The 15,247-nt window shown below is 32.1% G+C and overlaps 1 protein-coding gene across 1 annotated transcript; it reads left to right on the top strand.

Annotated features, from left to right (window-relative positions):
• Positions 1 to 6,693: 6,693 nt before the first annotated feature.
• LOC132313750 (protein SMAX1-LIKE 3) lies at positions 6,694 to 10,910 on the top strand. The gene is made up of 3 exons (XM_059812677.1): positions 6,694 to 8,455; positions 9,061 to 9,304; positions 9,441 to 10,910. Exons 1-3 carry the CDS (start codon positions 7,182 to 7,184, stop codon positions 10,596 to 10,598), a joined length of 2,676 nt encoding a protein of 891 aa, XP_059668660.1. The 5' UTR covers positions 6,694 to 7,181; the 3' UTR covers positions 10,599 to 10,910.
• The last annotated feature ends 4,337 nt before the right edge of the window (positions 10,911 to 15,247 follow it).

Here is a 15,247-nt window from a genome sequence, read left to right as displayed (position 1 = left end):
TAGACAATTTATTAAAGGAGACAAAAATAAAATAATTTGGCTACTTTTTTGTGTCTAGTAAAAAAAACACTTTCCCATCATTACGGGTTGAAGTAACAAAAATAAAATAAAATTAATCAAAAGAGATAAATAAAATGGCCACCAAATAAAGATTGCTTGAGCAGTATAGATTATAATCAAAATTCAAATTTCAAGATTGATTCATATTTTATATTCAGCTTAATAAAATATTTTGAATTTGTTCAGTAATTAATTTAGAATTAGGAGACTACTATTGGCTTCATAATTTTTTTAGGAGGATCAAGCAAAACAACTCTTAATATATTATTATATACTTATCTAAATGTTCTTGGTGTTTTTTTTATTTTTTTGGTAAATTAAATGTTCAAAGTGTTGATCGGTAAAAGCATACCAAAATATGTATAATATGATTGCAAATTCCAAGTATTTTCATAATTTATCAATAGAATTGATGAAGTGTGGAAAAAAACTAAAAATGATGGATTTTTAATTTTAAATTAATTATACTTCGTCTCAGTGGCTGCTTGTGAATTTGCCAAAAAATAGCCAAATTATTTTATTCTTGTTTTCTTTAATAAATTGTCTAATTCTGTTATTTTTCTTTAACGATATTTAATGATATGGAAAGAAAACGAAATTTTTTTAAAATAAAGAAAATAAAAATCAATTAACTAATTGACCTAGGATTAGATCCTAAGGCTACAATTAAAAGTGAGTATATATATATATATATATATATATATATATATATATATATATTCACTTACTAGTTTTCTTAGAAATTTTACACTGCCTTTATCATTTTACTAGAAGAAAAATGAATTTATAGTGGTAACATAACTGGTAATTAACTTATTATTATTATTTTTAATATTAAACCTAACTATTTAATTTTTTATCCAGTACTGAAGAATAGTTTTATATCTCATGAGGAATAACTAACTCTGTTAAGGAAAATGAAGATGGACGAATTCTTAAGGATACCCCCAAAAAATAAGGATCCCCCCAAAAAAAAAAAGGAAAAAGAAAAAGAAAAGAAAAAAAAAAGGAGTTTCATTTTTGGATTCGGGATACAAATTAAGGAATAAATGGGTGATGTGTATCTTTCTCTTTAATTAATTAAGTATAGTGTCTCTGGCAGAGCCACACATATTTTTCTTATTCTTATTAGTACATGTATATCATTATTATCCAAAATTGTTTAAAAATGTATAGATAGCTAGCATTGGGCTTCCCAATCTTATCCTAATGTCAATTTTACTCTTATGTTCCTCATCCTCGCGACCCATACCAATTTCATCTCCTCTATTTTCATCACATCTTGATGGAAATAAAAATGATTTAATTAAATTAAAATTCTTTGTTTTGTCCAATTATCAATTAGAAGATTTAGCTTCTATAAATTGTTATTGATTTGATATCAATAATGGAAGACATCTTAGTATGTTAAGTATACATATATTGATATCTTTTGAAAGTAACAGCAACAGCAGGTCGAAGAACTAAAAAAATTAATCAAGTCAATATCTAAGAAACCCTAATCCTCTTTTTTTTAGGCAAATTTTTGCAAAGTAAGATTTTTAATTTTGAAAAAAAGAGAGGAAAAAATGAGTAAGTTTTCATTAACATCAATATGTTGTTTGAAAAAAAATTCAAAATGGCATTAATCAAAAGATTTATCATAGAGATAAAATATAAATTTTATTACAGTTATAAATATATTGAATTGAAATATTAAAATTTATTATTTATTGTTTTGATATAAAATAAATTTACCTAATTATTATTGTTATTGATGGTGGCCCCAAGTATGATAAAATAGTGGCTCCAATATTGGGCTGCAATTTTTGCGGGCTTGGACAATCATTTTTATAATTAGGGTCGGATTTGGGTTGAAAAATTTCAACCCGAACTTAGTTAGAGTTGGGTTTGGGTTGAGGTGCTAGCAATCCGAGCAAACCCGGATCCAAATTCTAATATTATTTATATATACATATTTTAACTTTAAATACATTATATATACTCTTCAAATTATGATCAACTTTTTTTCTTTTCAACCTCTTTTGTTAAATCTTAATTTATTGTATATTGGCATAATAGAATTAATTTTATAAGCATTTATTAGTAATTTATTAAAAAATTGTAATAAGTTTTTAAAACTTTTTTTTTTTAAATAGTAATTTAATCAAATTGACCATATGGGTAACTTGAATTAACCCAACTTTTGAAGTCGAAATCTAAGTCCAAATTTGAAATTAAAAGGATGAGTTGAACTTGTGTTGAGTAGTTAAGATTAAAAATAAGATTAGTATTAAACTTTAATTAAATATTTTATTTGTGGAATTGGGCTCAAACTAAACCTCCAACCTGCCCCAAGAACAACTCTAGCTACAGCTAAGTGTAAGATATGCAGGGAAAGTTCCTCTCGTTGGAACTGTACTAGTTGTACAATAAGGAAAAGCATAAATCGCCATATTCACGCAATTCATGGCATAGGATATGAACCAATATTAAATTATTTATTATTTTATATTACGATGATGCTGGCTTTTTAGGTTGCTGATCATAAGATTGCTTACCGCAAATGAATGCAAAACATTAAATAATGGACAACTTTTGGAAAAAGGAGTGTTTGGTAATTCCATCACCTTTACATTAACAAGGCTGTCATGTCAAAATTAGAGCAACTTTTTCACAATGCAACTTTTAAAGTTTGGCCGGCCAGCCAAATACTATTGATCTCTCTCTCTCTCTCTCTCTCTATATATATATATATAGACACACACAAACACGAACACACATATATATATATATATATATATATATGTAAGTCTGTGAGTTTTGTTCCCCCTTAGATATTGCTTTCACCCACGTGGCCACGTATAAACCAAAGATGCTTATTTGAAGACTCAAAAGCATAAAATGAGCGGCCCTTTTGAGTAGATAATGCCACATTTTGCTTTTAATATTGCTTTATTGTAGAGTGCTTTACTTTAAGCAAAAGTAAATATATTTATATATATGTATATTTATGTGCAAGCTAAGTTCTAGGCTGATTCAAACACAGATGGGTCATGGGTGCCTTAACTTTCACTTCAACACCCACCCATCACATTACATGGTGCCTTTTACAGTTATATATATATATATATATACATGTATATCCTTTTTTGAACAAGTTAAACCGTTTTCAGATGAGATGATCAGAGAAAGGGAATGGATGGAGAGTGCACTTTGTTCTAAGGAACGTACTGTATCTAAACTACATATATTCCTTTCTTGCATTCAAACCCTCCTTTTCTAACATTGCAGAACACTTTGCATTCAAATTATTTGTTGTTATTCACTTAAAACTAAATTATTTGGTGCTCTTTGTATGTCTTTTTAGGCCAACAAAAGATACATGCTTTTTGACTGGACTGAGCGAGTACTCACTAGCTCATTCAGTGAAATTAAAAATTAAAAATTAAAAAAAAAAAAAATACTTGAATGATTTTTAGATTTATATTACTCTCAATAATTACTAGTACACAATATTGTTCTTTTTATATATAAAGCAAGATTTTTATACAAATTGCAGAAAGAAACTATGTATATGTATTGCACTACGTAGAATGAGAATGAAAAAAATTATATATGACAATTGAAATGTTTGTGAGGCCGGCCTGCCCAGGTGAATAATCTACAACTGCATGCTACGAGTAATACACATATGTATTGTGAAACAATATTCATTCCAATATCGATCCTTATGGGGTTGGAATTCGCGGACATTCACAAACATTAACAAGCCCTAGTCCATTGTTGTCAATTCATGTCATGTCACGTCATATGACATGCTTTCTTTCTTGGTCCCTATAGCAAAACATTCCTATGGTTTTTTTGGGTACGTAGCTATAATATCGGATGTGATTGGGTTCTCTCTTCTTTCTTTTGATTTTTTTTTTTTTAAATATTTAATTTCTTCTTTAAACGTACTACCTCTATTTCATCAATACGAAATGATTCAAAAATTAATTTGTCATCGGGACCTGCAATAAAACAAGTAAAAGCCGAAGATGATTGGGGAATGAAAGCGAGATCTCTTGTTTTCTGTGCAAGGACTAAGGAAGGAAGGAATGAATGTGTTTTGATTAGTTAATATAGATATATATATATATAATTAGATAGTGTTGATTTTTATATACACCATACAGATAAGGTGGATTGTAAGTGGTCTGTAGCTCAACTTTCTATGAAGTTGCACTGTGGGGGAATGAAACCCACTAACCTAGGTTGTCGTTGAGCCAACCTCCACCCCCCCCCCCCCCCCCCCCCCCCCCACACACACACACAGTTGAAGAACAAGTCTAGCTTCTTGCAAGAGTATTACAATCCTTCAAATCTACATATTATTACTTTAATTAGGGTATTGTTTGGCCCACACATATTGACAAATTATAGAATGACTATCCATCAACTTTTGATTGGTTGGTACCTGTTGCGAAATTAAACAAAAATACAAAAAAATGAGATTAACTACAGACAACAAGAACATGCGGATTTTTACTTCGTTCACAAAAAATTAAGACTACGTTAAAGGTTGCAAAGATTTGATAGTGAATAAATACCCTCGCATGGGTCTTGGTCGGTGTACAGTATTTATCAGTCTCCACAATACCCATCATGTAATAACCTAGCTTTCGAAAAATAACTTGAAATTTTTAGATAGTCATTAATGGACACGTAAGTAATTGTGTAAAAAATGTGTAATTTTTTTTGCTAATGTGTCTAGCGGTGATTGGTCAAAACCAATAACCCATGGACAATCTAAAAATTTCTCAAAAAAAAACTTATATTCTTCCCGTCGAAAGCACAAGGATATACGGAGTTCACTGTTAATTCAATGAAATAAAGCCAAATAATATATTCTCACTTCAGCTGTGATTAATGGCTATGAAATGGAAGAAGAAAACGATTAGATTAAAATGAAACACTTGAAACGAACATGCTACTTAATCACAAAGTTTGAACTATAACGAAAATACACTCAAGTAAAGTAAGTGCTGGAAATTAAGTACGGAAAAATGAAAATTGAGTGGGCAGTCATAAATGAATTCGATAAAACAATGTCACAATGCTATTTCCAAAGTTTTTTTCTTAAATAATCCCAACCTTATCGAGTTACCACTGCTTTTTTTTTGGTAAAATGATGTTACTACACTTCATGCCAAAGTATGATTGTATAACCATTTTTTCTAAACTGGGCGAAAATATTGAAAATAATATTACAATCTTCCTGAGAGTTCGTTATCAGTACGTTGTTTCTCACTTTGTGGTTTGTTTGTTTATTTCTGAATGAATCAAAGACGTCGGTCCAAAAGCTTAGAACTTTATGAAATAATTCAGAGAGAGAGGGTTTGGGAGGATTCTTAATCTACCTGTCTTCTAAAGCTTCATCTTATATATATATATATTCAAGGACTATGTTCACATGCAAAAGATTGCTTTCACAGTATTCACTATTGTACAAGTGGGGAGTATAGTAGTAGTCTTTTGAACTCCACACTCACACATGCGACTCATATATATGTCTGTGTATATATATACACACACACATATATGAAAAATACTACTCACAGTTGCTTAAATAGTCAGTTTAAATAATCAATAAAAATATTCAGATGATCATTTTATACCGCTTAATTGATGAATGCTTTAAAAAAAAATAAGCCGATCGATCAAGAGAATTATCACATCAGAAAGAGACATAACTCTTGTTACGAGAATGAGTATGTTAAAGGTTAAAAATAAGATATATATGAAAGCCATAACGAAATTGAACCATTTTATTCCTTGGAAAATCGTACACATGGCCCGATTCCTTCAAGACAGACAGTCTCTCCCTCTTCTCTTTTCAGGTCCTCGTATTTGCTGCAACAGGGAGGAGCCTCTCTCTTTCTCTTCCTCCTTAAATTTGTGAAAATTCATAAGTATCATGCATGTCCCTTCTATCTTATTGATGTAACATTACATGTTAAATAAAGAGGTTAGAATTGTCCTTTTCAAGTTATTTTAGTAAGTATTTACATAGCTTTTTGAGTTTAATTTACTTATCTTTTAAAAAAGATCCATTTGGATGGAAGAGTTTAAAAGATTGTTCAAATTTCTATCAATTTTGATTCCGGAAGGGATATCAGATTACATATATATATATCCTATAATTTTACAACAATCCTTTTAATGTAACTGAATTTAAGTTAGTATCTCTAAATTTAAGTTATACTACTTTATACAACTGAAGATAATTCAGTTCCTTCAAATCAAATGAAACTTTAAAAAAAAAGAAAAAGAAAAAAGAAGAATTTGAGGACAAGTTGGGTATAGAAAGCAGATTAGACCAAGATTAATATGTTGATTTCAATACTGCATAGAAGAGATTGAAGCACTAGCACATAACCAGTCTTTATTATTATACTTATACATACATTCATATATATATATATATATATATATATATATATATGGAGAGAGAGCACAAAGCCGAGTTGCCTTTGATACTGGTGCATTCGTCCTGCTTGTCGGCACATGCATTCCACTTTCCACAACAAAATCGACTTTGGACCCCAAATTTAACCTCACCAACAAGAAAAGCACACCCCACCAAACCATATATTTCGATCTCTCTCTTCCACACCACCAATGACCAAACCATAATCTACATAGGAGTAGCTATATAGATCACAACTTCCATTTCACTCTCTGTCACTACTACACTGCACATATATATATATATATATATATATATATATATATATATATATAGTAGAATAATCAGTACATATAGAAGAAGAAGAAGACCCTTCAAATTAAGTATCAATATATATAGACCCCTAGCTAGCTAGCACATCTTCCTTAATTTCTATCTCTCTCTCTCTCTCTAACCCTCTCTCTAATTATATTAGTATTATTTGTCTTAATTCCCAAACAAAAGTAGTGTTGGAAGCCCATCTGATGTTCTCTTCTCTCTTAGAATTCGAAAGCATCTATTCATGAAATATATATTCCTTCATCTTATTATTAATTTGATTATCAAGCAGTACTCTCTCCTCCATATACATAAATATATCTATTAGTATTTTTGTAGGTAGATAGTGGTAGTTGAGAGAAAGGTAGACAGGATGAGAAGTGGAGGTTGCACACTGCAACAATCTCTAACCACAGAAGCAGCCAGTGTGGTTAAGCAAGCCGTAACCCTTGCTAAACGGCGTGGCCATGCCCAGGTGACTCCCCTCCATGTAGCCAACACCATGCTCGTCTCTTCCACCGGCCTCCTCCGCACAGCTTGCCTTCAATCCCACTCCCACCCCCTCCAATGCAAAGCCCTTGAACTTTGCTTCAACGTGGCCCTCAACCGCCTCCCTACCTCCTCATCCAGCCCCATGTTGGGTGGTCCACCTCATTCCCAACAACATCCTTCCATTTCTAATGCCTTAGTAGCCGCCTTCAAGCGTGCTCAAGCCCACCAGCGACGTGGCTCTATAGAAAACCAGCAGCAGCCCCTCCTAGCTGTGAAGATTGAACTGGAGCAACTCATAATATCTATCTTAGATGATCCTAGTGTAAGCAGAGTCATGAGGGAAGCTGGTTTCTCCAGTACCCAAGTGAAGAGCAATGTAGAGCAAGCTGTCTCTTTGGAATTATGCTCTCAAACAGGCAATAATAATAAGTCCAAAGATGTCAATAGCCTTCTAGTCCTGACCACGTCCCATGACTCTCCTCCTCCTGATCCCGCCTTATCTCATCAAATTGGATCAGAAAAAGAAGTAGGCAACAACAGAGCAAGGGCGGGATCAGATCATCAAGTAGTAGTAAACAATAATATTAGGAATAATAATGAAGATGTGATGAGGGTGATAGAGAACATGGTGAATAAGAGAAGAACAAGTATTGTGATTGTAGGAGAAAGTCATGTTAGTATAGAAGGTGTAGTTAAAGGAGTGATGGACAAGGTTGAGAAAGGAGATGTTCCTGAGGCTTTGAGACAAGTGAAGTTTGTAAGCCTCCCTCCATCATATATGCATCTCTCTAGAGAAAAGGTTGAACAGAAGCTTGGAGAGCTCAAGTGCCTCATTAAGAGTCCTATGAGCAAAGGGGTTGTTTTGTATTTGGGAGACCTGAAATGGGCCACAGACTACTACTATAGGGCTACTACTAATTATGATCAAGGGAGGAGCTACTACTGTCCAGTGGAGCACATGATCATGGAGCTTGGAAGACTGGTTTGTGGAGTAGTTGGAGAGGGTGGAAGCTGCAGGTTGTGGCTCATGGGGCTTGCAACTTTCCAAACTTACATGAGGTGTAGGACCGGCCACCCTTCTCTAGAAACTATTTGGGGTCTTCATCCTCTTACAATTCCGGCAGGCGGTTTGGGGTTGAGTCTCATCCCTGACAGGTAAATTAAACACACACACATATATATATACACAAACAGACACACAGTTGTTGAAGTTAGGAACTAATTAATTTCACATATTGCTAGCTCCTGGGTAAATTAAAATACAGTTCTTTGGGGTTGTCATTTATAATTGAAAATAAGTAGCATGCATCACTGATTTCATGTTGAAGAAATCAAAGGAAAAAGAAATCTGCAGTAAACTAAATTCGATCTCTCTCTTTTGGTAGTACAATTTTATTTTGATCTCTAGCTACTTATTAATTTGGTTTCTTCACTTGATCGACTTGTGGAGTATGGAAATTAAGATTAATAAAACATATGAAAGAACTAGAATTATATATCTTTTATATATATATATATATATATATATATATATATATATATTTCTGTCTCTCTAGTGGTGATTTTCTTGTATAAAAAGCAAAATTACACCATTTACCAGTAGTATTATTTATACCTCTTCTTTTTTTTGGTTGTAATTATATTGTTGAAATAAATTTAAGGGATGACACACAAAGTAGTAAGAAGAATTGATATTTCCCTAATTAAGTTGCTGCATGCGGTCTCTTACCATCATCCTCACTTTACATTTTCCCAATCAGTGATATACAAAGTGAATCAAGAAGCAAGAAAGCAGCTGCAGGAAGTAGTTTTAGTTGGTTTATGCTTGAAGGTAAAGAGGAAGATCAGCAGCTAACTTGCTGCGCTGAATGCTCCGCCAAGTTTGAGATTGACGCTCGCAGCTTACAGAGCAGCACTTGCAACAGTGAGGCCACCACCTCAAGTCTCCCTTCATGGCTACAACAATACAGGGATGAGAACACAAGACTTAGCAGCAATGATCAGGTAATTATAATATATAATCTCCTCTCGACTTTCTACCATATTAAGCAATTAATAGATTTTTCAAAGTTTGGACAAGTTGAAAATTACTAATTTAACTTTTTCTTTATATATATATATCATGTCTTCTCTCTATCAGGACTCTGTTCCAGTCAGAGAACTCTTCAAAAAATGGAACTCATTCTGCACTTCAGTCCACAAACAACCCCACTCATCTGAGAGAACTATAACCTTTTCTTCTTTATCACCTTCTTCCTCTACTTCTGGTTTTTCACATGACCAATATCAATACCCTAATTTGCACCAAGGTGGTTCAGTTTTCGAACCCAAACATTCTTGGAGGGACCATCATTTTTGGAGTAGTACTACTTCTGAGGCTGCTAACAAGAGCCTTGAACCAAGTTTGAGAATGTACATTCCTGAGCACAAAGAATATTCCAAACAAGCATTTTGGTCCAATCCTAATTCCACCCCTAATTCAGCTTCTTCAAGCGACGTCATGGAGACGGAGTATGTTCAAAGGTTCAAGGAGCTCAGCTCTGAGAACCTGAAAACTCTATGCACTGCATTGGAGAGAAAGGTCCCATGGCAAAAAGACATTGTTCCTGAAATCGCTAGCACGATATTGCAGTGCAGGTCCGGTATGGTGAGAAGAAAAGGGAAGGTGAGAAGTACTAGTGAAGTAAAAGAAGAGACTTGGCTGTTCTTCCAAGGAGTTGATGCAGATGCCAAAGAGAAGATTGCTAGGGAATTGGCTAGACTTGTTTTTGGCTCACATTCGAGCTTTGTATCAATTGCTCTGAGCAGCTTCTCATCCACGAGGGCGGATTCAACTGAGGACTTGAGAAATAAAAGATCAAGAGATGAGCAAAGTTGCAGCTATTTGGAGAGGTTTGCTGAAGCAGTATCTACTAATCCTCATAGGGTGTTCTTGGTTGAAGATGTAGAGCAAGCAGACTATTGCTCTCAAATGAGGATTAAAAGGGCTATTGAAAGAGGAAGAATAACCAAATCAAATGGTGAAGAAGTTATTCTCAGTGATGGTATCATCATTTTGAGCTGTGAAAGCTTCAGCTCGAGATCAAGAGCCTGCTCTCCACCTATCAAGCAAAGATCAGACGGTTGTGAAGAAGACAAAGGTGGTGGTGGGTTGGAGGAAACAAGCCCTTGTGTCTCTTTGGATTTGAACATTTCCTTTGATGATGATGATGATAATGCTGAGGATCAGTCGATTGATGATATAGGGCTTCTTGAATCAGTTGATAGGCAGATTATTTTCAGAATTCAGGAATTGTAAAAAAGAAAGAACTTCAAATGATCATGGCATTAGGTGTTTTTTTTTTTTTTTTTTTTTTTTTTTTTTTTTTTTTTAACTTGTCTTTTAATCTCAAACATTTCTTTGCATGGAGTGATGGATCGAGTTGAAAGAATTGCTTCTTTATGCAAAGCAACATGTACATGTACATTATTATCCATTATTTTCCTGTAATATATATATATATATTAGTGTTATTTGGTTCTGATTAGAGAGATCCAAAAGCATGTTTTGATTCTTTTGTTCCTGCATGTACCTTCTATCTTATTATTATTATTATTATTATTGTTTTCCCTGGGTAAGGATTTAATTTTTATTTATTTATTTATTTTGGGTAAGCTTCCTATTTTTCCTACAAGAAGAGCCTCAGTTTGTGAAACAGTTTCTTTCATTTAATTTTTCAGTTGAAGTGACATATATAGTTGAGATTCAGTCAGTCATTCTTCAAAATTCATGTATATACGGATTCAAGTGTCTCTCTTGTGCACATATTAAACTAGCTGAGCAAATGTCATGCCTAACTTGCACGAAAGAAATCATTTTGTTAAGATTGAAATTCATAATGGTTTTTAATAGTCTAAAACTTTGAAATAGATGATTGTTATATAGAATCACACAGCCGGTAAACCTCGTCAAATAATCTCATGATAAATAAAGCATGTAGGAGGATTTAAGTATTTATCTAATAATTGCTTAAGCTTTTAAAAAAATTCTTAGGTTAGATTACTCAATGATTATGCATTGACCCCAGATAATTCCCGAAATTTTCATGACAAAACTTTCATTTAAATGGTAGAAAAACAAGACTATAACTTCGGGGAAAAAAAAGAAAAAAAAAAATTTCTTCAAAATCTTCTTGGTTATTATTATTATTTTTTCTTTTCTTGATGGGCCCTCTCACACACACAGGTACACGATTCACGAGGTCAGCCAGAACTAAGAAAAGGTCTACTTGTACAAATTTCTCCGCATAGTTCTCATTGTATGATCTTCTTTTAGAAAAACACAAATAATGAGATTTTGTCCTGGAACTATTTCTTTCCATCAAAAGTTTGTAGGATGGGAAGATGACAAATTCAAACAAACGCATAATTAGAGTATCATTTGTGCAATATGCAAAAGAGATCATGTGGGACATTTTTTATTTTTATTTTTTAATCATGTAATTTTTACAACAGCAATTTTCATATAATTAGTCTTCTGTTTTAATTTTTCCAGTCCTTTTACTATAGTAATTATTTCATCACCACTTTGGTCACTTTTGCTTCCTTTTTGTCAAAGGATTTAAATATTAAAGTAATATTCTCTCTAATCCTTGTCAAAGTCGGTATTGAATCCCTTATGAACTAATAGATGTAAGCAAATAGTGCACCCTTGGTTAAAATTGACTAGAATGCATCTATATGTCTAACCTATGCAGAGTTGTTGCTTTATTTAGGATAATGTTTTTGGAGAATTTGGATGTCTAACTCCTCCACTCCAACTTTTTATAGACCAGTCCAAAGTGCCTGATACATATACAAGAATTGGTTTTTTTTTTAATTCATTTGGGAAGTTGTGTAGCAAGGTTGATATTATAATTTATTACTCCGCAAGTGGTAAAATTCTTGTCTAATAAGGAATTGAATTTGAACACCCGATAAATAGAGATGGGTGTGAATGAGTTGTGAGAAGTGAAAGAGTGTGTAACAATTGAAATAAAGATCGTCATTCTTCGTCCGTCGATGTAGACAATTTGCCAATAGTGTGTATGCGATCATAACATTCGGTATTAGAGTTAAGGTGACAACTACTATAGATGGAAAGTAGGTGGTTGAGAAATTCAATGGAAGAAAGAACTTCAGTTTTTGGCAAGTTTGGATGTTGGATTTACTGATTCAACATGGTTTAGGAGAGACTTTGGGCACGAACCGAAAAAGATGAAATATATAAAATGGTGGAAGATTAACTCGAAGGCAATGAGTGCGATTTGATTGACATTAAGAGATGGTGTTGTGTATGATGTGATAGGAGAATGTTCGGGCGGATATGTGGAATAAGTTGAAAATTTTGTATATGAGAAATAATCTCTTACTAACCGATTATTCTTAAAACAAGATCAGTTGTTTTCATTTTTTGAGAAAAAAAAAAAAAGAAGTACAAGTCCGAAAGAATATCTTTTCAACAAAATTATTTATAATTTATCAAATGACGACTAATATTTTTGGTTTACTTATCAAGTGACGTACAAATTCTATATCCACACTAGTTGCTTTACAACTTCTCTTTTTAGGCATAACGTACTTATCATTTTCTCTTCTATAGGTTTATATATATATATAGATTTCATCTTTACTTATTAATTTAATTAGGTGACATTTTTCTCATTTTTGCATTATAGTTTCCTCAATATATATACTAATAGCAATAATATTATAAATAAAGTTATATTACAATTGATTTAAATCAAAATTTCTAATTCCTCCCGACACAACTCTATTTCCTTCTCACTCGATGAAAAAAAAGAACCATGCATCATTCGTCATTGTATTATTTAAATTCAAAACTAAAATTCACCTCATCATCCTCCTCCAAAATTAAAGCGAACTCATACACTCATATCTTCACCGAGACAAAAATAATATAAGTATATATATGTGTGTGTGTGTGAAAATTACCTTTGAGTTAAATGGGATGGGGATGGAAACCAATGAAATTAGTAAGGAATAAACAGATGCATGCATTACCCAAGTAAAAAGTATGTGTAGGAGGAATGTTGGAAATGCGCAAAGTAAGATTAAGGTATGATCCATTACGTAATGGGTGTGCAAAGGAGAGCCAACTTTTGTCTACTTTAGAAGGGAAAAACAAAATCTTCCTTAAGAAAAATCAAAAGAGCACTACTTTTCATGCATTTTGCAAAAGAATAACTTTTTCTACCTTTGATTTTCGTAACATTCTCATCTTTGGAAACCATTAAAAAGTTGCCGTATAAGGATTTAAAATCTACAGCTTAATCAAAAAAACAAAAGCAAAAGTAAAAATTAAAAATATTATGAAAAAAAAAAACACATAGATAAGCATCTCTCTTTTAAACATTAAAGATGTTTTTACTTTAGAATCTAAAAAAGATGATTATCTTCACAACTTTAAATTTATCAAGCATAAGTAGGGAATTTGTCGCTATTGGCTTTTAAAAAGATAATTAGGAGTTCCGCAAATTAATGCAAATTGTAAAGGCAAAGGCGGGATTTCATGAATTCTCTCTCTCTCTCTCCTTTTTCTTTTTTTTCTTTTTTTCTTTTTTCTTTTTATTTTTTATTTTTTATTTTTTTCGTTTATCTGGGAACTAAACCAGCTTATAAGTATAATTATATTCTCTTATGCTATTCATTATTTCTTTTATCACTTTGTTGCTTCTCTTAAAGGAAGAAGCCTTCTATCTTAGACTGCTTTTTTTTTTTTTTTTCTCCTTTTCTTTTCTTTTTAGTTGTCATTTTTTCTTTTCTTTTCTTTTAAATCTTTAAACTTTCTTCCTTTTCCTTTTAGTATTTGTTCTCTAATGATGAACCCAGCGCATAAAATTCCTTCATTTGAAGAGGTGGTAACATGAAATTCATTCATTTCCATTTCTTTACAATTGCTTTCACTTTTGAAGAAGAAGAAGAAAAATATTTACCCAAAAAAAGAAGAAGAAAATTACCGCCAAGTCCTACTTTTTTCACCAAAAGAAAAAATGTCCCATAAATTCTTTAGGACCAACGAATCCTACTTTTGAATTTCTTTTTTTCTTATTTGACTATTTTATAAAATATTTTAGTTTTTTTGTGTATTAAAGTCATCATGAATTCTACAAAATATTTTTAAATTGAATTTCGTAAGACTTCTTGTATTAATGATAAAAGTAGGACTTAGTGGTAATATTTCAGGAATTTTTTTTTTTTAAAAAAATTATCAAGTATTTAATGACTTTTCACATATGAAGAGAAGTGTGTATATATATATATATATATCAGTCTGTCATTAATCATACAGTCGAAAAGTAGAATATTATCAAATTTGCCCAATTATGTGAAAGCAATGGCAGTGGAAGTCCAATGTGAATGACAATGAGCGTAGGTATGATTAATGGAGTTTTTCTTCCTCGCTAACAAATTAAATGCCGGCTAGGCTAGCTTTTGAATAAACGAAGACATCAGATTAATTAATTGAGTTGATAATATGAGCTGGAGGGTACGTTTGGGGACAACGTAAAGTCACATACACTCACACACATAGTTATTAGTTCCTCCATTTGATCCACTGCATATATATTTGGAGTTTGCATGGCAAAAGGCATGGAGTTCTTCTGACCGATAAAGTTTACACATTAATAAATATATAATGAGATTAATGATAATACTTTTTGAAAGAAAAAATTACGGGCACTTTAGAACATAAAAGAATGATTAAACTATCATAGACTGGTGATATGATAGGATTTGATTAGTACAGTTGATTACAAGAAAATTGTTCAAAATTAATCCTTTGTATTATCACAAATATATTATATACTCGTATAATGCCTTGTCCAATGCGCGAGATGAATTATAATTAATTATGTGGATTAGTGATTAAGTACTGCATGATATATATAGATATATATATATATA

This window comes from Cornus florida, unplaced genomic scaffold (assembly GCF_030987335.1).
Source record: "Cornus florida cultivar Cherokee Brave unplaced genomic scaffold, ASM3098733v1 CherokeeBrave_3.0.0_Hap2_Chr06, whole genome shotgun sequence".
NCBI lineage: Eukaryota > Viridiplantae > Streptophyta > Magnoliopsida > Cornales > Cornaceae > Cornus > Cornus florida.
Note: the sequence above shows the minus strand (reverse complement) of the source record. Positions and strands in the feature narration are given on the sequence as shown.